The sequence below is a fragment of the Heptranchias perlo genome, chromosome 11 (assembly GCF_035084215.1).
Source record: "Heptranchias perlo isolate sHepPer1 chromosome 11, sHepPer1.hap1, whole genome shotgun sequence".
In the NCBI taxonomy this organism is placed as follows: domain Eukaryota; kingdom Metazoa; phylum Chordata; class Chondrichthyes; order Hexanchiformes; family Hexanchidae; genus Heptranchias; species Heptranchias perlo.
Genome location: NC_090335.1, coordinates 15,274,369 through 15,296,908, shown reverse-complemented (window position 1 = coordinate 15,296,908; position 22,540 = coordinate 15,274,369). Strand labels below are relative to the sequence as shown.

At 40.6% G+C, this 22,540-nt stretch overlaps 1 protein-coding gene across 2 annotated transcripts in view; it reads left to right on the top strand.

The window, feature by feature from the left end:
* Positions 1 to 22,540, top strand: part of cab39l (calcium binding protein 39-like) — a 73,844-nt gene that overhangs the window by 29,151 nt on the left and 22,153 nt on the right. For both annotated transcript variants that reach the window (XM_067992594.1, XM_067992592.1), the window contains 4 exons: positions 12,190 to 12,308; positions 16,135 to 16,303; positions 18,389 to 18,448; positions 18,584 to 18,649. In XM_067992594.1, coding sequence (XP_067848695.1) covers positions 12,190 to 12,308; positions 16,135 to 16,303; positions 18,389 to 18,448; positions 18,584 to 18,649 — 414 coding nt within the window. The remainder of the gene's footprint in view (positions 1 to 12,189; positions 12,309 to 16,134; positions 16,304 to 18,388; positions 18,449 to 18,583; positions 18,650 to 22,540) is intronic.

Genomic DNA, 22,540 nt, shown 5'->3' with positions numbered 1-22,540 from the left:
AGGCACCTATATAGGAGATCTCACTTTAAATGACAGGGCCCAGGTTTAACACCAGTGAGCCTTTTCACCTACTAAGTCTGTAACTTGTTCGTACGACTCTAGATGTAGTTTGCTACAATTAAGCTAAAATAAGGATTTTTTTTGAAGCATAAGGAGAATGTTGCTGCTCCCGCAGATGTTTGTTTCATATCTTATTATATAACACGCACACCAGTTACTTTGTTCCTTTTTTGTATTTTCTGAAGTTGATAGGCCTAAACAGCAGATTACTTCTCTGGAAATTTGCACATAGTATCTGTGTTATCATTTGCACATTGTTCACTATATTGATTGCCTCCTTGACAGAACAGTTTGGTCATCTTGACCTGCTACAGACTTGTACCCTCACAATGGAAAGGTAAAGAAAAACATGATTGACAGTAAGGCATGTTTTGGGTATGTGTGGGGCAGCTACTTGTTTTTGGCTTACGCTGTGTCAAAACATCCCAGTTTATAGATATTTATTGCATAAATAAATATTGTTTTTGTTTAAATAGCGCTTTGGTGGTTACCCAAGTAACCCAAGCATATCTTGTGACCCTTGAAGATAAAGCCCGAGATCGTTGTAAACTCTAGTTTGCTTCTAGATTGTGAATGGAGGTAGTTATGTTGAGTCTATAGCAAGGAAACAGGCCATTCAGCCCAACTGGTCTATGCCGGCGATTATGCTCCACACGAGTCTCTTCCCTCCCTACTTTGTCTACCCTTATCATACCTTTCTATTCCTTTCTCCATGTGCTTATCTAGCTTTCCCTTAAATGAATGTGCTTTTTGCCACAACTACTCCTTGTAGTAACGTGTTCCACATTCTTATCACCCTTTGGTAAAGAAGTTTCTCCTGAATTCCCTATTGGATTTATTAGTGACTATCTTATATTGATGACCTCTAGTTTTGCACTCCCACCACAAGTGGAAACATTTTCTCTACGTCTACTCTATCAAACAGTTTAATTATCTTAAAGATCTCTGTAAGGAGTCTTACAACACCAGGTTATAGTCCGAAAGCTTGTGATTTCAAATAAAGCTGTTGGACTATAACCTGGTGTTGTAAGACTCCTGACATTTGTCCACCCCAGTCCATCACCGGCATCTCCACATTAAAGATCTCTGTCAGGTCACCCCTCGGTCTTCTCTTTTCTGGAGAAAAGAGCCCCAGCCTGTTCAGTCTTTCCTGATAAGTATATCCTTAGTTCAGGTATCATCCTTGTGAATCTTTTTGTACCTTCTACAATGCCTCTATATCCTTTTTATAATATGGAGACCAAAACTCTGCACCGTACATGTGTGCTCTAATACACATTTAACATAACTCCTCTGCTTTTCAATTCTATCCTTCTACAAATGAATCCCAGTGCTTGGTTTGCCTTTTTTATGGCCTTATTAACCTGTGTCACTACTTTTAGTGATTAGTGTATCTGTACCCTGAGATTCCTTTGCTCTTCTACCTCACGTAGACTCTTATTATTCAAGCAGTATGTGGCCTCATTTTTCTTCCTACCAAAATGCACCACCTCACATTTATCTATATTGAAATTCATTTGCCAATTACACACCCATTCTGCAAGTTTATTAATATTTTCTTGCATTTTAACGCTTTTACCTAGTGACCCTCCCCCCGCAAATTTTGAAATTGTACTTCGGATTCCCGAGTCCAAATTGTTGATGGAAATTGTGAAAGACAGTGGTCCCAGCACCGATCCTTATAGAACATCACTTCCCACCTTTTGCCGGTCTAAGTAGCTACCCGTAACCCCTACTCTCTTTTCTGTTTTGTAGCCAGCTTGTTATCCATTGTGCTACATGTCCCCTGACTCTACATGCTCTGGCCTTAGTCTTGAATCTACAATGCAATACCTTTATTGAAGGCCTTTTGAAAATCCAAATATAATACATCTACTGCATTACCCTCGTCTATTTTTTCTGTTACTTCTTCAAAGAATTCAATAAGATTGGTCAAGCATGGCTTTCCTTTCTGAAATCTGTGCTGACTAATCTTATTTTTGTTTACTAGATGTTTTTCTATTGCATCTTTGAGTAAAGATTCCATTATCTTTCCTACCACTGACGTTAAGCTAACTGGTCTATAGTTCCCTGGACTTGTTCTATCTCCCTTTTTAAATATAGGAATCACTTCAGCTGTCTGGAGGTCCTCTGGCACTATTCCCTTTTCTAATGAATTTTTATATCTATGTAATAGTGCCTCAGCTACCTCCTCCCTAACTTCTTTCAATATTCACTGATGCAATCCATCCAGACCAGGGGTTTTATCCTCTAAGTTTGATTAGTTTATCAATTATCTCCCCCATTCTATCTTAAATGACTTTTTTGGATCTCCTCTTCTAAAGTCATGCCCACCTTGTCAGTCTCCCTGGTAAACACTGAGGCAAAGCCATTCAGTATTTAGCCATTACCTGTGAATTTATCATTTTTACCCTTAGTGGCCCTATCCCTATCCTGATTTTTCTTTTGTTATTTATGTGTCTGTAGAATACTTTATTTGGTTTTGCATTCCTTGATTTATCTCCGTAGTTCCTCTTTGCTTTCCTAATTGTTTTTTTGATGTCCTTTGTATTCCCTTTTACCATCGTCTCCTTTATTGCCTATGTACTTAGAATATGCCTTTTTTTTTATTTCAATTTTACCCGTATCTCTATTCACCTGTGGTGTTTCATTATTGGCTATTTTGTTCTTTTTTTAGAGGAATATATTTCTCCTGAACTCTCTTGATCACCATTTTAAATATTTCCCACTGCTGTTCTATCTCTTCGACTGTCACAATTTTTTTTTCCAGTTTACCTTCCCTAGTTCCATTCTCATCCCCTCAAAATTAGCTTTTTTCCAATCTATTACTTTTGTCTTTCTTACTTATGTCTTTCTCAATCATTATTTTAAACCGTATTATGTTATGATCGCTATTGCCTAGATGTTCTCCTATGCTTACTTTGCTTATCTGCTCCAGTTCATTTCCCATTACTAGATCCAGCTGTGATTCCTCTCTTGTTGAGCTTCTCACTTACTGGGTAAGAAAGGTGTCCTGTACACATTGTAAAAACTCTATTCCCCTTTTCCTTTTCCCTGGTCTGGTAGTTGAAGTCTCCCATGATTATTATTCGATGTTTTTACTCATTTCGTAGATTTGCCTATTTCTTCCTCCACTTCCCTTCCACTATTAGGTGGTCTGTAGAATAAACCTATTAACGTAATTGATCTCTTCTTATCCTTTGCCTCAACCCATGTGGATACTGTTTCTATCTTAATATTACTTGTGTCCCTTTTTATTATTGCCATTATGTCATCTCTAATTAGTACAGCTACGCCACACATCCCCTTCCTTCCCTTTCTAAACATGTTATATCCTGCAATATTTAACTACCAATCCCGTTCCTTATGTAATCATGTTTCAGTTATCCCTACTACATCTGGCTTCTCGCCTCCAGTTCCCCATTTTGTTTCGGATGTTTTGCACATTGCTGTACAGGAGTTTAATTTGTTTTTAATAATTTTTCCCCTCGCTTTATTTTTGAGTCTTTTTGTGGTCATGTCCTATAACTGTATTTGTTCCTTGACCGTTTGTTACCCTTGTTCCTTACCTTGCTCTGACCTTTACTCTTATCCCTTATTTCTTTTATATTCAGAACTAACGTTATTTTCACCAGATCCCTCTCCCCATCTTACTAGCTTAAAGTCCTATGGAAAGCCCTATTTATCCTTTCCGCTAGGACAATGGTCCCATTCTGTTTCAGGTGGAGCCCATCCCAGCGGTACAGCTTCTTCCTGTCCCAATACTGATCCCGTGAAATGGAACTCTTCCTTCCCCCACAGACTTTCAGCCACGCATTCACCTGCCTGATCTGCCCATCCCTATGCCAATTAGCATGTGGCTTGGGTAGTAATCCCGAGATTACCACCCATGAGGTCCTTATCTTAAATTTAGTTCCTAACTTCTGATATTCCTTTAGCAGGACCTCCTCCCTTTTCTTCCCTATGTCATTGGTCCCAACATGGACCAAAACAACTGGAACCTCCCCCTCCCTTTCCAAGTTCCGCTCTAGTTGTTCAGAGATATCCTTTCCCTTTGCACCAGGAAATATTAACAAGCTAAGATTAGGTCTGGGGTCTTTGCAAACTGGAAAAGGTCTGGGACCTTAAATTGGCAGATCATCCAAGTGAAGGGAGGAGTACTTTTAACGTAAAGCCCCAAAGTTGCTTTTTATTGAGATTTGTAATCCAGATGTCTGCTGGGGAATAGAAAACTTTTCCGTTTGTTGTTCAGTGTTAATATTGAGCACTCCCATGTTGTGTGGCATAGCACAAGTGATGCTTTGCCTCAGCTTTGTAAGCCTACACCCAAGAGCAGTCCCCAAATGTGCGATAAAGGCATTTCCTTCTCCCATACTAACCGTCTTTGTGGTCTGGGGAGACAGTAAATTAGTATGAATTATGGTGTGGACAATTTTGTGCTGTAGAGTAATAACCCAATTTCTGATGGATGTGATTTTTATTTTAACTTGGGTCCCTTTTAAAACTGGGAGAGTGGTAGTTTTCAACCCACCATTTTGCACCACATTTAAGCTTGTGGCTCTGGAGGTAAAATGGCCTCGTTCTAACCCACTGAGCGATTTACTGCTGTATTATTTTAACGTACAAACTTGGTCTGATTTATATTGGTGATCCGTAAAAAGGGAGTGAATTTACATCCTGTTTTTGCACCTATTCCATACCTGTAGATTGTAGTTCTTGTTACAATGCTTAAGGGATGAAAATGTAACAATTCACTGCCTTCCTAGAGTGGCTCAAGACTGGGGAATAACCTTCTGCACTGCAGTCATTTTATTTGCTGCTCTTCCCAAAATAGGATTTGAAAGAATAAACAATGGGCCAAATTTTCTAACTGCAGTTTCAATTGGACACTTGACCTGGATCTCTTCTGTCTCGGGCTGCTATTGCTCTTGGGCAGTCTGTTTAAGTTTAGGGGGCCCAGAAACATAGGAAGTGTTTGGTCTCAGCAGGAGTTCAGTAGAATCCTGAATCAGTTTTAGAGACAAAAAAACATGTGTATCTCTATATTTCGGGTTACCTCTGAATTCTCCATTCCTGCTGATTCTAATCACACTGAGATGGTCTCAACAGAAATATATGCAAGTGAGGACAGATAACCGTCTCTTCTTCAAGTGTCCAATTGAAACTGCAGTTAGAAAATTTGGCCCATTGTTTATTCTGTAGATTGTTTCAACTCTCCTCCTCGTGCTAATCATTCTAGCAGAGAGTTGGAGTCCAACAGAGACAGATAAGTACTGGAGAGTAATGGGGAGACCATGCACAGCATTTATACTGGCTGTGATGGGCCAGATTTAGCAAACAAGTACAGGTGAATTTATGAAAGAAAATGAAATGCAGCTATGCTGAAGAGATCCAGAATGCAATGCTTTGCTTTGCTCTTCCTTTTCGGGCCTATAACTAGGCTTCAGCATTGACTTCACCTAGTGGGCCTAAAATAGGGCTTCAGCATTGACTTCACCTAGCAGACCAACCAGATTGTAGAACATAGGGATCCATTGTTGGCTTCAACTAACAGAGCAATAAAAATAAAATATGGACAGGCTTCAATTTTTTTTGAATAGATGTAAATCTTTCAGTGAACAGGAAATATTTCCTGCCCTGTGATGATGGAGGGTAATAAACTCTTCTCTGGCCCTATCTTTTAATATCCGTAGCAAAATTATATTTTATTTGAGCTAATTTTAACAAAGTGTCATTAAAATTATTTGCTGTCATGTGACTGACCTTTTGGATTTAAGCCCAAATTAATTATAGTGGAATCTATTCTACTCTATCTATGGCTTTTTACTCTTGTAAAGCTTAATGCCCATAAAAATATAGTTACCAGATCTCTCATTGTATTTACTGTAAGTTGGATGATTCCCTGTTTTGTACCATGTAAAGCAAGGTGCATCATTCTGCTGTTAAGCTGGAGCTGTTACAAAATCTAATTGATGAATACAAAATCTAATTGTTGTAATTAAGGACATCCTGAGATCAGTTACAGGCTAATACTACTTGGGTGCATCATGTGGACTAGAGGTTATTATTTGTAGATGGAATCCAAAACTTTCGAAGGAAAAATTCCCTCACAAAGCAGTGACTAGTTGCTCCCTTTTCCTCTCTGTTCCTTCCCCTCCCATACTGTCAGATTTGCCAGTTTAGGGCCACATCCATCACTTTGTGATTGTTTGATGAGACGACATGGGGTAAATTCTTCCTGCACTTCAGAATAGCAAGTTCCAAGAGGATAACATTTTCAATGCAGAGTGCATCAAATAAGTTCCCTTAGTGTCAGAGTTGGAGCAGCTTCAACTCTGGTCATAAAAGAAGTTTCCTTAAATTGGCCTCTGTGGGTAAATGTATCGTGTTGAGTCATGTAAGCCAAAAAAAGGTCCTAGGTTTGATCCCTTGTTCTCTGCAGAGTTAGCCAGTTTCAAGCAGGGTGGTTCTGAGGATGCTGCATTTGTACAGTGTCCCAGGGTGAGGGAGGGGCAAAAGCCAGGACTCTTATCATGGATACTGATCCGTTACCCTTGCTGGCGGTATGTATAAGGTGTGAACATGGGCTGACTGCTGTGATGCACCACACATGAAGAACGGAACCATTATCAAACACAAATCATCCTTGACAGAGGGTGAGGAGAGAGAGAGAAGAAGAAAAGGTTCCATTTGGCCAGGATAACTCTGGATTTTATTTTCACCCCCTTTGTTCCCAAAACTTTTTACATACGCTGGAGTGAATTCTGAAGAAAACTTTCAAGATCATTTTATCTCTTAATTCAGAGAGGCCAGGTGACTGTCGAGCTGTCATCTGAGTGGGTATACCTTCATATTTTGTGGAGATGCCGGTGATGGACTGGGGTTGACAAATGTAAAGAATCTTACAACACCAGGTTATAGTCCAACAATTTTATTTGAAAATCACAAGCTTTCGGAGATTATCTCCTTCATCAGGTGAGCGTGGGACTCCTTGAACGTTTCACATTTATAGTCAGAACAATACCTGGTGATTACAGATAATCTTTCCAACTGCCCGTTGTCAAGGCAATCAGTGTTCAGACAGGGAGGTGTCACCTACAGGACCACCGAATATACAAACGGCCAGAACACAAGACAGAGAGAGAGAGGGAGAAACATCCGAAAGGAAGAGAGGGACAGAGAATGACCCGTTGTATTAAAAACAGATAACCTTTATTCGCTGGTGGGGTTAAGTGTAGCGTGACATGAACCCAAGGTCCCGGTTGAGGCAGTCCTCATGGGTGCGGAACTTGGCTATCAATTTCTGCTCGACGATTTTGCGTTGTCGTGTGTCTCGAAGGCCGCCTTGGAGAACGCTTACCCGAAGATCGGTGGCTGAATGTCCTTGACTGCTGAAGTGTTCCCCGACTGGGAGGGAACCCTCCTGTCTGGCGATTGTTGCGCGGTGTCCGTTCGTCCGTTGTCGCAGTGTCTGCATGGTCTCGCCGATGTACCATGCTCCGGGGCATCCTTTCCTGCAACGTATGAGGTAGACAACGTTGGCCGAGTCACAGGAGTATGAACCATGTACCTGGTGGGTGGTGTCCTCTCGTGTGATGGTGGTATCTGTGTCGATGATCTGGCATGCCTTGCAGAGGTTACCGTGGCAGGGTTGTGTGGTGTCGTGGACGCTGTTTTCCTGAAAGCTGGGTAATTTGCTGCAAACGATGGTCTGTTTGAGGTTGGGTGGCTGTTTGAAGGCGAGTAGTGGAGGTGTGGGGATGGCCTTAGCGAGGTGTTCGTCGTCATCGATGACATGTTGAAGGCTGCGGAGAACATGGCGTAGTTTCTCCGCTCCGGGGAAGTACTGGACGATGAAGGGTACTCTGTTGGTTGCGTCCCGTGTTAGTCTTCTGAGGAGGTCTATGCGATTTTTCAGCAGTCTTCAGCAGTCAAGGACATTCAGCCACCGATCTTCGGATAAGCGTTCTCCAAGGCGGCCTTCAAGACAAACGACAATGCAAAATCGTCGAGCAGAAATTGATAGCCAAGTTCCGCACCCATGAGGACAGCCTCAACCGGGATCTTGGGTTCATGTCATGCTACATGTAACCCCACCAGCGTTCCGGTTCCCCCCAATGCCTCAAATTTAAAATTTGCATCCTCATATTCGTGGCTTCACCTCTCCATTATCTCCTCCAGATCTACAACCTCCAACCCTGTACTTTCCGTTCCAAACCCTGGCCTTTAGTGCATGCACCCCCCGCTTCTCCCACCATTGGCAGCTGTGCCTTTTAGCTGCCTAGGCTCCATGCTGTAGAAATCCTTCCCTAAACCCCTCAGTGCCTCCACCTCCTTCTCCTCCTTTAAGACCTCCCTTAAAACTCACCTCTTTGACAAAGCTTTTGGTTACCCCTCCTAATATCTTCTTTGGCTTGGTATCTATTTTTGATGCTGCCTCTGTGAAGCACTTTGGGACACTTTTCTATGTTAAAGATGCTATATAAATGCAGTTGTTTTCAGGATATGCTAATTTGGCACCATTGTTGCTAGTATGGAAAAGATTCAAACACACAAAATTGATTCTTCAGCTAAAGACAAGCCCTTATCTTCAACACGTTCAATTCTTGAAGATGGCTAACATGGAAGCCTTATATGACAGAGTTTGTTTTCCTGCAGAGACTAGGGCAATCAAACTATTGCTTTGGGTGGTCTGAACCTCCCACGATTATTCATAGAATTCAGAACAGGAGGCAACATTGATTTTGATGACCACATACTAACAGAAGCAGATGCAGTGTTGGAACTTGATGTTAACTGGTGCCTATTGATTCTTTTTAAATGGGATCTCTTGTCACAAGTGGTGGATCAGATCTGCCACAGGTCCAACTTAAGCTTGTATTTGTTAGCTTGGCTCCTGAGAGGACCAGTTCAGTTATGCAAGAATTTCTTGCTTTAGTTGCAGTTGCTAATTGGCATCATGGAAAGCATCCATTGTAAAAGCTTATGGTGGTAGGTGGGAAAGAATAATTTAGTGGTGCTGCATCGTGGCAGTCCTCACTTATTCACTGTCATTGTTACTTTAAGATTTAGGGTTAATGTAGCAGCCTGTCACCCATATCTTTTTGGAAAATTCAGTTGAATACCTCATGATATCCAAGCTTGTGAAGTGCATTAAAAAAATTTAAACCGTTGGTCTAGTTAGTCACATGAACCTGGGATTTTAATCTTGTTCTTCACAAGCTTATGATCGTTGAACCCAAAGTGTTAACACTGTGATACTACTTTCTCATCCATATTCACTGTTAGTAAGCTCTGTGCTATTATAGTGGATCCAACATATATATCACAGTTAATAGGGCTTCCAAGATGACATCAGAAGTTTAGGCATAAAATTGTATCTACGTTTAATTCAGAAAATTGTGCTGCCTAAACTTTTTCCACCATTGCATGTTTACTTTCTCTGTAAAATGGATTAACTTGTTAGTTTTTATTGATGAGTGGGTGGGGGAGTGAGTGTGGCTGGGTGGTTAGAACGGAATATGTTTGCCAATTTACTCAGTTGACCTGAACTGTTTTATTTGTTAATAGGACTAACAATTGGATTATTTAGCAATATGATTAAATGGGTAGTGCGATGTATCTTGTGTTTGTTAGCAGGTCATGAACAAAAAAAAGTTGAGGCTCATTGTACTTGTACTATAATCATATCATCAGCCAATAAGTAAAGGGTTTGTCTTTTTCTCCCATGTCGATGTCTTGTGTAGGGGCCTTTATATGCACTTTTCACAAAAATACTGTCATGATTTAACAACTAAACAGATAAATAGTGCTTCACAATATCAAAATGAGATCGTAGTTTGGTATAACTATATATGGTGGCTCAGTGAATGAAAAAGAAACTTAAGCTTACCTGATTATGTATGCTTTTTATTTCATACTTTTAAATGTAATTCACCTTCACCTACAAAGCTGTCATTCATATTGCCACTTGGTTTTGTCTCTGACTTGGAGCTTCCTGCTCTGTGGACTTTTCTCTCCCTTATTGCATCAGTGCTCTCAGTTGTTACCTCTTAAAATAACTCAGGCATGATAGCAAAAAGAAACAGGCCAGTTTAATGTAGATTATAATACCATCTTCAGCAGCTTCATCAATGACCTTCCCTCCATCATAAGGTCAGAAATGGGGATGTTTGCTGATAATTGCAGAGTTCAGTTCCATTCGCAACCCCTCAGATAATGAAGCAGTCCGTGCCTGCATGCAGCAAGAACTGGACAACATCCAGTTGAATCCCCCACCTTCAACATCCTGGGGGTCACCATTGACCAAAAACTTAACTGGACCAGCCATATAAATACTGTGGCTACAAAAGTAGGTCAGAGGCTGGGTATTCTGTGGTGAGTGACTCACCTCCTGACTCCCCAAAGCCTTTCCATCATCTACAAGGCACAAGTCAGGAGTGTGATGGAATACTCTCCACTTGCCTGGATGAGTGCAGCTCCAACAACACTCAAGAAGCTCGACACCATCCAGGACAAAGCAGCCCGCTTGATTGGCACCCCATCCACCACCCTAAACATTCACTCCCTTCACCACCGGCGCACTGTGGCTGCAATGTGTACCATCCACAGGATGCACTGCAGCAACTCGCCAAGTCTTCTCCGACTGCACTTCCCTAACCCGCGACCTCTACCACCTAGAAGGACAAGGGCAGCGGGCACATGGGAACAACACCACCTGCACGTTCCCCTCCAAGTCACACACCATCCCGACTTGGAAATATATCGTCGTTCCTTCATCGTCGCTGGGTCAAAGTCCTGGAACTACCTACCTAACTGTGGGAGAACCTTCACCACACGGACTGCAGTGGTTGAAGAAGGCGGCTCACCACCACCATCTTGAGGGTAATTAGGGATGGGCAATAAATGCTGGCGTTGCCAGCGACGCCCACATCCCATGAACAAATTTTTAAAAAAGATTAAAGTATGGTGCTACATTTATGAGCAAGAAACCACCAAAAACGCAACATTGAAAATGTATCCATCGCCCAAGGAGGAAAAGGATTGTGATCTGGTTACTGATCATTGATCATTCATCAGATGTTTTCTACCCTTGTCCAGCTACAAGGCTAATAAAATTCAGAGCTTGAGGTCTTCTTGCCTTTTTTTCGAACCAGGACTAGTTACTCCTGAAACCATGAAATATTGTATACAATTTTGAACTGGTTCATTGCCTTCAAAAGGATACTGACTGGTGGAAAAGGCTCAGAAAAGAACAAGAAGTATTGGATATCTAAAAAGACACATGGCAAAAGCTATCTATTGATTCAGCCCCTTCAAAAATGCGCTAGATAAGTGGCCGGGAATGGAATTGTTGATTTTAGTGTTGTGTAGGCTGAGATGATCAAATGCTCAATGAAGCATGATGCCACCTATGTTGCTGTGAGGGAGGGAAGGATAAGTGTTGTATGTCGAGACCTGTAGCCAAGGTTGAATAGTGGAAGTCTGAGGATGACTAATGATTTTGAGTTTTCATTACTCCCTGGGTATTTATCCAGAACCTTCTTTCAGTAAATTAAATTAGTGGGAAGAGATCATGATCAGTGGAAGCAGCCAGTTTGATCAGCTGAATGGGTTCCCCCTCCTCCCTCAGTCCATGCTATATGTTAGCAACTGTACAAGACATTAATTGCAGTGGCCAAGTGTGACTCAAAACTCTGAAAAGGGCAATATCCTGGTGGTTTATTCTTCTTTATATTAACAGGTGTGTAAGTTTTTTTTTAATATGGGTAATAACATGCACTATTATTCTAAATGCTTAGCAAACTGAGACCCTTCCACATGCATTAGAAATCTTATCACTACTAATTGATACTGTTCAGTCTTAGTTTTGCCTTATTTTGCTTATTGGTTGCTCTAACGCAAGCAAAACTTGTGAACAAATTGGCAGTTTTGAGGATATAATTTTAGGCTTCGAGTTATCCAATAAAGTAACTGGATGTTTGTTTTTGAGTAGTTAATTAGATGTTTTAAAATTGAAGTTATACATCCTAATGACTACATTTTCAGCCTGTTCTAATTGTTTTTAAAATAGTCCTATGCCAATGTCAGGCATTTGAATTTGTTATTGTTGCATATTTCGTAAAACAGGGGAAGAAGGATGTTACCCAGATCTTCAACAACATTTTGCGGAGGCAGATTGGCACTCGCACTCCAACAGTGGAATATATCTGTTCTCATGAGCAAATTTTGTTTATGCTGTTGAAGGGGTAAGTATTATCCAACAGTTTTCCAAAAAGATTTAATGTATTATAAATGGTGACTGCATTTGCTTCAAAGTTTTAATGAAAATAAATTGATTATTAAAGCTGTGGCATGTGTGTCAGCGAGCCTTTGGCATAATAGCAAGGTGGTCAATGAGACCAAAAACTGGTATTTTACTTCAATGCATTGGGCTGTACTGTATTATAAAAAAGATTTGGTGTTCTTGGGAGCCCCCATCTAGGATATGATGTGCAATGTAGTCTAGAAATTCAATGGGTGATTTTGAAATTATAAAGAAAAGGTTTTAATTGATAGTACTGGAAAATTCACTGATAGGTACTGATGATGATGAAGGTAAATTCACTAAAAGGTACTGTCCATGATGAATTGCATTTGCAGATCTTGCATTTCAGAATCTGCAATATCCTTTGTTTTGCATTGTGTGGCACTATTGCCTGATTCAAATAATACTGGATGACCCTACAATCAATTTTTCTTTAAAAAGCCCCTTGGATTGAAAATTCATACTCTGGTATCTTTAACAGCCGCCTGGAATTGAATTAAAGTCCATGCTCAGTCCAAGTCAAGATGACAGCACATAAACTGCTCAAGTTTTATGCTTGTGATTTATGGCACAATCTGACTTACTTGTTTGTGCTGCTGCTGCTTTGCAATACACACACATGGTTTCCTAAGTGATGACATATAATTTGTATGATTTATTTTGGACCAAGAAGTGTAGACCCCACCGCTTATAGCGGGTGCATTGGTGTCAATGCAGTGTCCTGCTACATGCGGTGGCCGGTGTATTGAAGACATTTTTAAAAAGCACTGAGGGAATCTTCATCCTCCTTCTCTCCACTTCCCATTCTGTCTAAATGCCCCATTGCAGTTACTCACATGGGAAATGACTGACAACCTGTCTGGGAGAGAGAGATGGAGAGAGATAGGGTAAGAGTTAAGACACAAGAGGAACCATCATCAGCTATGAAGAGCTGAACGGTGCTGAAATACGCAGCGGTCTGTTCAGCATCACCTCTGGTTTAGGTTTGAATCGATTGTGCAGAGGAAACTGCTTTGCACCAACACTGGTAAATTCTGCTCAAGTTTCAGCAGGCTATGATGGAAGGTGTCTTTCGCCTTTGTCACTTTGTAAGTAGCAATTGTAGAAGTTCTGAAGGCCACAGTGGGTGGGTGTGACTGAAAGCGGTGGGGCTGCCTGAAAGGACTTAATGAATGGTAATCGCACTTTAACAAAGTGCGAACAGCTGCTTCGACTGCCAGAAATAGTCAGCGTGCTTAATATGGTTTAAGTAGCCCTTTCTAATTGATGCCTATGGTAATGACATGGTTATTGCCACTTGCCCAATGTAGGTGGCTGTCCGCGATCAACGGGGACAGTGTAATTGATGGGGACTGTAATACTGAAGACATCAGATGATGTCTGGATCACCATTTCTGATCAGTGTTAAATCCTTAATGGTTTATATTTTTTTTAACAAGCAAGCATCTTTCCTTCTGTCGTTTACTTGACAGTAACCTTCAGTATAAACCTAGAACCTTTATTTCAAATGCATTAACCTCAATGTATTTAGGGGCTATTGGTAATGAATAATGTGCTACGTTTGTGGTCCATATTCAACAGCTTGCATTTTACCTCCTGCTTTTCAACGTGGCAAGCGTTCCACAGTGCTTCTTTGGGTGTGGATCAGACCTAAGTGGGGCAGGAGTTTGGGAGGGAGCTGAAGATGCTGTGAAAGAGAAAGTGGTTTTTAGGCTTTTGAAGGTGAAGAGAAAAATAGGACCGTGAAGGGGTGTAAGAAGGAAATTCTATTGTGGGGACAAGATGGCTGAAGGTTCTAGCCACTGACATGGAGCAGAGCCAGGAAATGCGTAAATGCCAGAGTTGTGAGAGTGGGGATGTAGGGCTGCAGGATTTTCTGGATATTAGGGAGGAGCAAGGCCATGGTGGAATTTATAAATAACGACAAGTTTTTTTTAAAAATCGATGCACAGAGAGGGGGGAGAAGTGCCAGTGAAGATTGGTGAACATGGAGATGGTCGTGTGTGGGATAGTATACACGGCATGGATTTCTGGTTTGGTTGGTGTTTATGTATGGTGGAAGTGAGGAGGATTGGCTCTGATGCTCAGCTGAGTGGATTTTATAATTTAAAGCATAATGGTGCCTTTTTCCCCCCTTCTATAGCGAGCCCTTTTAAATACACATGATATAAATGTATATTAACCATAGCATCTTGGGCTTGTGGGTTTTTCCTTTCTAATGTAATCTGGTGCATTATACTGGAATACCGCAGAGATCCTTCTTGAATTTTTTTTTTGTATAAGCAACGAGACCTGAAACAAACCTTTTTAAACTTTCAACAATTTTTTAAAAAATGGATTACTATCTGGCTGTCCTGATTCTCACCACCTAGTTCAGGTCTGCACCTTTGTGTTTCAGCTGTTCTGACGGTAGTGTGCATGGGTGTCTCTCTCACCTCTTAATTTTCTGCAAGAATGGGATTTTCTATGTCCTATTGGTTTCATTCATATATGTCATTATTTAATATCTAGCAAATAGAATAACAACTCTGCGCTCAGTTATTTCATCAGATTGCACCATCTTCTATCTCTTATCTTTTACGCTACCATTGGTTTCCACACCACTTTGGTGGTGTAATTTGGGTATCACTGAACCAGTTTCTCTGCACTCTTCCAGATCAAATGCCCAAAAATCAGCCATAGTTGTTGGTTAGCATTTTGCTTAACTTCTCTAGGTGAACACTGTTACAAGCATTTCAATACTGAGCCTCCTCAACAACTGCTTTTTAATTTTTTGTAATTCTGCTATTGTAGCAACATTGGTACTGCAGATATTTGGTAGATGTTCAGTTTGATTTGTGTAAAAATATTTTGAACTTTCTAAAATCTGTGGCTAAAATCTTGCTCTTGAGCAAGTGTATCTTTGACTTCTTCAAACAGATATTGCATTTCAATCTTCATTTTATCTTCTGACCCATTCTGGAGCCAATATAGAAGTGTTTCATAGCTCTTGTGCTATGAATACTGTATTGGCATAATGCAAGTTATTGACCTGCAACTCTTCTAGTATAACTTTCACCTGCAAGTAAAAGCAAAGTCCATCAGAATCTGAAAGGAAAACAATAGATTAATGTTTTGGGTGTTTTGTCAGAACTGATAAAGAAAAGCAGAGCAGTCACTTTTTTTAAGGCTTGACCAAAGTAAATAGGTCAGGGCAGAAAAACAGGTGATGGAAGGAGACTTAGAACTATGAAGTCTAATTTCTTTTTAGTCAAAATAGTTAACACGTAACTGCGACTGCTAGATCCTGTATTTTGAAGAATCACTATTATAGGAATAAAGAAAAAACTACTGTGCTAATGGGGATTAATTGTGGCTTATTGTTGGGGAAAACTTGAGACCACTAGATGCATAATAAGGATAGATGTTCTTGGCATTTTACTTCATGCCCTATAGATAGAAGCAAAATGGGAAAAAAATCCGTAATTGTCTCTTTTCAGATTCCCTCCCAAATCCTGCTATCAATAATGACCTGTGTTTTTATTGATTCATATCTTTGCTGCTACTCTATTTTGTGAAAATTATTATTAGGAATGTTTCATGAGGGAAAATTAAAAAGCAGGGGATATAGTCACTGAGCATTGTTTGCCACTGAAACTTTAATGGGTTTCCATGCCTGTTGTTTTTAAATATTTAAAGTTTGTTCTTTAGTCTGTGATGCTGATGAAGATAGACTTTGATATTTGTATTTTGAGTGTCCTCCAAAGTATTTATTTTCTTTTGTTCAGGTATGAAACACCAGAGATTGCCTTGAACTGTGGTATCATGCTGAGAGAATGCATCAGACATGAACCACTTGCCAAAATAATCCTTTATTCAGAACATTTTAGGGATTTCTTCAAATATGTGGAAATGTCAACATTTGACATTGCTTCAGATGCCTTTGCTACATTTAAGGTAAATTGTTTCTCTTAACAACTTCATTCATTTTATCATGTTTAACTGTACATTCTTTTGTAGTGCAGATATGCTAACAGTTGCATTCCTGATGTTTTGCACGCTTTACTCCTGCTCCTACTTGTACGGGGTTATGACTCCCATCCATGTTGATAGACCCTCCCTGTGCCTTGTAGTATAGTTGAAAGGGCTCTCACTGTTCTAGTAATGTAGCCTAGTGTGGAAGTGGAAATGGTGTATAATCCAGGCTCCTTTTTGATTTAGGTATGATCACTTTGTAACTCTTGTAGATTGGGTGCATCTATTTGGATTTGAACATTTCTGAAATGCTCATTTTCTGACTTGGGAATGTTTTAATTAAGTTTTATTAAGAGGCTTTTTATTGAATTGCTGCAGTCCATGTGGTGAAGGTGCTCCCACAATGCTGTTGGGTAGGAAGTTGTCTGATTTTATTATTGTTATTCTTTGGAGCGGTTTGATACAACTAAGAGGCTAGGCTACATCAAAGGGCAGTTAAGAGTCAACCACATTGGTATAGGACTGGTGTCGCGTATAGGCCAGACAAGCCAAGGGAGGTATACTCCCCCGAAGGACATAGGGAGCCAGTAGGGTTTTTACGACAATCTGACAGCTTCATGGTCACTTACTGATACCAGCTTTTTATTTCCAGACCTTTTAAACTGAACTCAAATTCTCAAATCCCGGTGAGATTTGAACTTGCATTCTCTGGATTAGTCGTCCAGTAACAGAACCAGGTCATTGATGAAGAAGCTGAAGTTGCCCTGAGGAACTATTGCAGCTATGTCCTGGGGCTGTGATGATTAGCCTCTGACAGCCACAATCATCGTCTTGTGTGTTGGGCATGACTCCAGCTACTGGTGGGTTTCCTCTTTGACCCACATTGACCTCAGTTTTGCTAAGAACCTTTGGTGCTATTCACTGAATGCTGCTTTGATGTCGAGCCTCTCCTTACATTTCAGCTCTTGGGGCCCATGTCTGGATTAAATTTCTGATGAGGTATTGAGCTGAATGAATGAATGAATGGTTTTGGCAGAATCAGAACAGAGTATCATTGAGCAGATTATTGATGAGTGGGTGCTGTTTCTTGGCACCATTGATGACTTCTCCCATCACTCTGGGTGATATGTGAACATATACAGAATATGGCTTCGCAATGTTCCACATTGTTAGATAGCAGTGTCATAACTGCACTGGAACAGCATGGCTAGGAGAGCAACCAGATCTTCAGCACTACAGCCAAGACGTTGTTGAGGCCTGTAGCCTTTGATGTATCCAGTGTACTCAGCCGTATCTTAATGTTACGTGAAATGAACCAAATTGGCTGGTTGCTGGCACCTGTGTTAATGGGGACCTCGGGAGGCCATTGAGTGGGATCATCCAGTCTACGCTTTTGGCTGAACACGCTTGCAGACACAAGCATCTCTTGGCACCTAACTAGGTTAGTTCCCAGATAAGACTGACTTTGTTTATTCAGCACTGATATGTTTGTTTAATGCACCTGCACTTGGTTAGCACCAAAAGACTTTTTTTTATTGTACAATAATTAATATTCTGGTTATAATTATTTCTAGGGCCGTGGGGTGGTTTTGGGTAGGGCTGCAATAGCTTTTAACTGCCTCTCTTTCTTTTCCTCCTAACCACTCATTGCTCTGGTTTTATTGTATAACTCTGAGCTATTTTTGTGTCACATTTTTTCTGCTTGTGAAGTTGCAAGTAAATTAATAAATAATGCAGTGTTTGGTTTGAAAACTCGGGATACTATTGCTGTGGCTGTTGAACAGAGGAGCCTCAGTTGCCAGTGAACCAAATTCCTCAATGAATTTTCCAAGGGAAAATAGTTAAAAATATCAGGGATATAAAAGAGTCTTTGATCTGAATGTCATGTCTGTTCTTTTTGGGTGTTAGACTCCGAAGTGTAACATACTGACAGAACCGATCTCTACACAGAGCCTAAGACTTCATCTTTGAAAGCAGCTGGATTGAAGAGTATTAACCCACCAGCTAGATACACTTTTGAGTGATGTATTTCTTTCCAGGTTTAACATCTGCAATCTTTAATTACAGGACTTGCTTACCAGACATAAGGTCATGTGTGGACAGTTTTTAGAACAGAACTATGATCTGGTAAGAGTGCAAAAACAATTCTGGTACATGGTTTAAAAATCCTTTTGGATTTTATTGTTGTTTACTTTGAGTGTTTAACTTCTCAAAAGAACTAAATTTCTGATTTGGTCAAATTAAATTTTTCTTTCTTTCAAGGTATTTAATGATTATGAGAAGTTGTTGCATTCTGAGAACTACGTGACAAAAAGGCAGTCTTTAAAGGTAATTTTAAAAAAAGTTTGTTTTAATTGTGTACCTCCCTAATATTTACGGACAAATAAACCAAACACTAACATTTATCAAATTACTTGCTTTGTTTGGATTTCCCCCTTTTTAAAAGAAATCAGAATTTTTTGGCTTTGAATTTGTATGGATATTTGTTTGAAATGGTACATGTGACTGAGCTATCATAGGGATAGAATTCAAAAGCAGAGAAGTTATGTTAAACTTGTATAGAACCTTGGTTAGATCACACTTAAGAGTACTGTGCACAGTTCTGGTGCCCATATTATAAAAAGGTTACAGAGGCACTGGAGAAAGTGCAAAAAAAATTCACAAAGATGATAGCAGAACTGAGGGCAAAACTAACTGGAAAGACTGAACAGGCTGGGGCCCTTTTCTCTAGAAAAAAGACTGAGAGGTGACCTGATAAGAGTTCTGAACTATGAAGGGGTTCGATAGGGTAGACGTAGAGAAGATGTTTCCACTTGTGGTGGAGTCCAAAACTAGAGCCCATACATATAAGATAGTCGCAAATAAATCCAATAAGGAATTCAGGAGAACTTTTTTACTCAGATAGTGGTGAGAATGTGGAACTCACTACCACATGGAGTGTTTGAGACGAATAGCATAGGTGCACTTAAGGGGAATCTAGATAAGTACATGAGGGAGAAAGGAATAGAAGGATATGTTGATAGGGTAAGATGAAATAAATAGAGTAGGAGGAGGCTCATGTAGTGCATAAACACTGGCAAATGGCCTGTTTCTGTGGTGTAAATTCTATGTAATATGAAAAAATGAACTTTCCCTATTGTAGGCTATTCATTGTCAGCAAGCAATTGTTTTGTGGTATCTGGCCACAGCTAGCAGCAGAATTGAAACTGTCTACTAATTGCTAAAACATTAGCTTAAGAATATAAGAAATAGGAGCAGGAGTCGGCCGTACAGCCCCTTGAGCCTGCTCCGCCATTCAGTCAGATCATGGCTGATCTTCGACCTCAATGCCACTTTCCTGCCTAATCCCACATATCCCTTGATTCCCTTAGAGTCCAAAAATCTATCTATTTTGAATATATTCAACGACTCAGCAGCCACAGCCCCCTGGGGTAGAGAATTCCAAAGATTCACAACCCTCTGAGTGAAGAAATTCCTCCTCACCTCAGTCTTAAATGGCCGACCCCTTATCCTGCGACTGTGCCCTCCAGTTCTAGACTCTCCAGCCAGGGGAAACAACCCCTCAGCATCTACCCTGTCAGGCCACCTCATGTGGTAGTGAGTTCCACTTATTCCAATGAGATCACCCCTCATTCTTCAAACTCCAGAGAATTTTTTTTTATTCGTTCATGGGATGTGGGCGTCGCTGGCAAGGCCAGCATTTATTGCCCATCCCCAATTGCCCTTGAGAAGGTGGTGATGAGCCGCCGCCTTGAACGGCTGCAGTCCTTGTGGTGAAGGTTTCTCCCACATTGCTGTTAGGTAGGGAGCTTCAGGATTTTGACCCAGCGACGATGAAGGAACGGCGATATATTTCCAAGTCGGGATGGTGTGTGACTTGAAGGGGACAGTGCAGGTAGTGTTGTTCCCATGTGCCTGCTGCCCTTGTCCTTCTAGGTGGTAGAGGTCGCGGGTTCGGGAGGTGCTGTCGAGTTGGCGAGTTTCTGCAGTGCATCCTGTGGATGGTACACACTGTAGCCACGGTGCGCTGGTGATGAAGGGAGTGAATGTTTAGGGTTGTGGATGGAGTGCCAATCAAGCTGGCTGCTTTGTCCTGGATGGTGTCGAGCTTCTTGAATGTTGTTGGAACTGCACTCATCCAGGCAAGTGAAGAATATTCCATCTTGTGCATTGTAGATGGTGGAAAGGCTTTTGGGAGTCAGGAGGTGAGTCTCTCGCTGCAGAATACCCAGGCTCTGACCGGCTCTTGTAGCCACAGTATTTATTCTATAGTATAGGCCCATTTTACTCAACCTCTCCTCATAAGACAACTCTCTCGTCCCATGAATTAATCTAGTGAACCTTCGTTGCACTGTCAACAAGGCAAGTATATCCTTCCTTAGATAAGGAGATCAAGACTCTACGCAGTACTCCAGGTGAGGTCTCACTAAATCCCTGTACAATTGTAGTAAGACTTCCTTCCTCTTGTACTCCAACCCCCTTGCAATAAAGGCCAACATGCCATTTGCCTTCCTAATTGCTTCCTGAACCTGCTTGTTAACTTTTTGTGTTTCTTGTATGAGGACACCCAAATCCCTCTGAACATCAACATTTGATAGTTTCTCACCATTTTAAAAAATATTCTGTTTTTCTATTCTTCCTACCAAAGTGAATAACCTCACATTTCCCCACATTATACTCCATCTGCCACCACCTTGCCCACTAACTTAACCTGTCTATATCTCTTTGAGGACTCTTTGTGTCCTCATCACAGCTTACTTTCCCATCTAGCTTTGTATCCTCAGCAAACTTGGATAAATTACACTCTGTCCCTTCATCTAAGTCATTAATATAGATTGTAAATAACTGAGGCCCAAGCACCGATCCTTGCGGCACCCCACTAGTTACAGCCTGCCAACCTGAAAATGACCCTTTTAACCCTACTCTGTTTTTCTGTCTGTTAACCAATCCTTTATGCATGTTAATGTTACCCCAACCCCATGAGCCCTTATCTTGCGTCACAACCTTTTATGTGGCACCTTATTGAATGCCTTTTGAAAATGCAGATATCCTACATCCACTGGTTCCCCTTTCTCTACCCTGCTAGTTACATCCTCAAAAAACTCTTAATAGGTTTGTCAAACACAAATTCCCTTTCATAAATCCATGTTGACTCTGCCTAATCATATCATATGTTATGATTTTCTAAGTGCCCTGTTACCGTTTCCTTAATAATGGATTCCAGCATTTTCCTGACGACTGATGTTAGGCTAACTGGTCTGTAGTTCCGTTTTCTCTCTCCCTCCTTTCTTGAATAGCGGGGTTATATTTTCTATCTTCCAATCCGCTGGGACCGTTCTAGGATCTAGAGAATTCTGGAAGATCATAACTAATCCATCCACTATCTCTGCAGCCACCTCTTTTATAACCCTCGGATGTTGGCCATCAGGTCGAGGGAATTTAATGGCTTTTAGTCCCATTAGTTTCTCGGGTACTTTTTCTCCACTGATATTAATTACTTTGTTCCTCACTCATTAGCCCCTTGGTTCTCCACTATTTCTGGTATGCTTTTTGTGTCTTCTATTGTGACGACAGATACAAAATATTTATTTAATGTCTCTGCCATTTCCTGATTCCCCATTATAATTTCTCCTGCCTCAGCCTCTGAGGGACCAACGTTTACTTTTGCTACTTTCTTCCTTTTTATATACTTGTAGAAGCTCTTACAATCTGTTTTTATATTTCTTGCTAGTCTACTTTCATAGTCTACTCCCATTTTATCAATTTTTTGGTTGTCCTTTGCTGGTTTCTAAAACTCTCCCAATCCTCAGGCTTACTACTCTTCTTTGTAACATTATAGGCCTCTTCTTTTAATCTAATACTATCCTTAACTTCTTTAGTTAGCGATGGATGGATCACTTTTCCTGTGGAGTTTTTATTTCTCAATGTAATGTATATTTTTTTTGAGAATATTGAAATATTTCTTTAAATGTTTGCCATTGCTTATCAACTATCATACCCTTTAATCTAATTTCCTAATCTACCTCAGCCAGCTCGCTCCTCATATCTATGTAATTGGCTTTATTTAAGTTTAAAACTCTAGTTTCGGATTTAACTACGTCACTTTCGAACTCTGTGAAATTCATCATAGTATGATCATTCTTCCCCAAGGGATCCTTTATTGTAAGATTACTAATTAATCCTGTCTCATTACACAATACAAGATCTAAAATAGCCTGT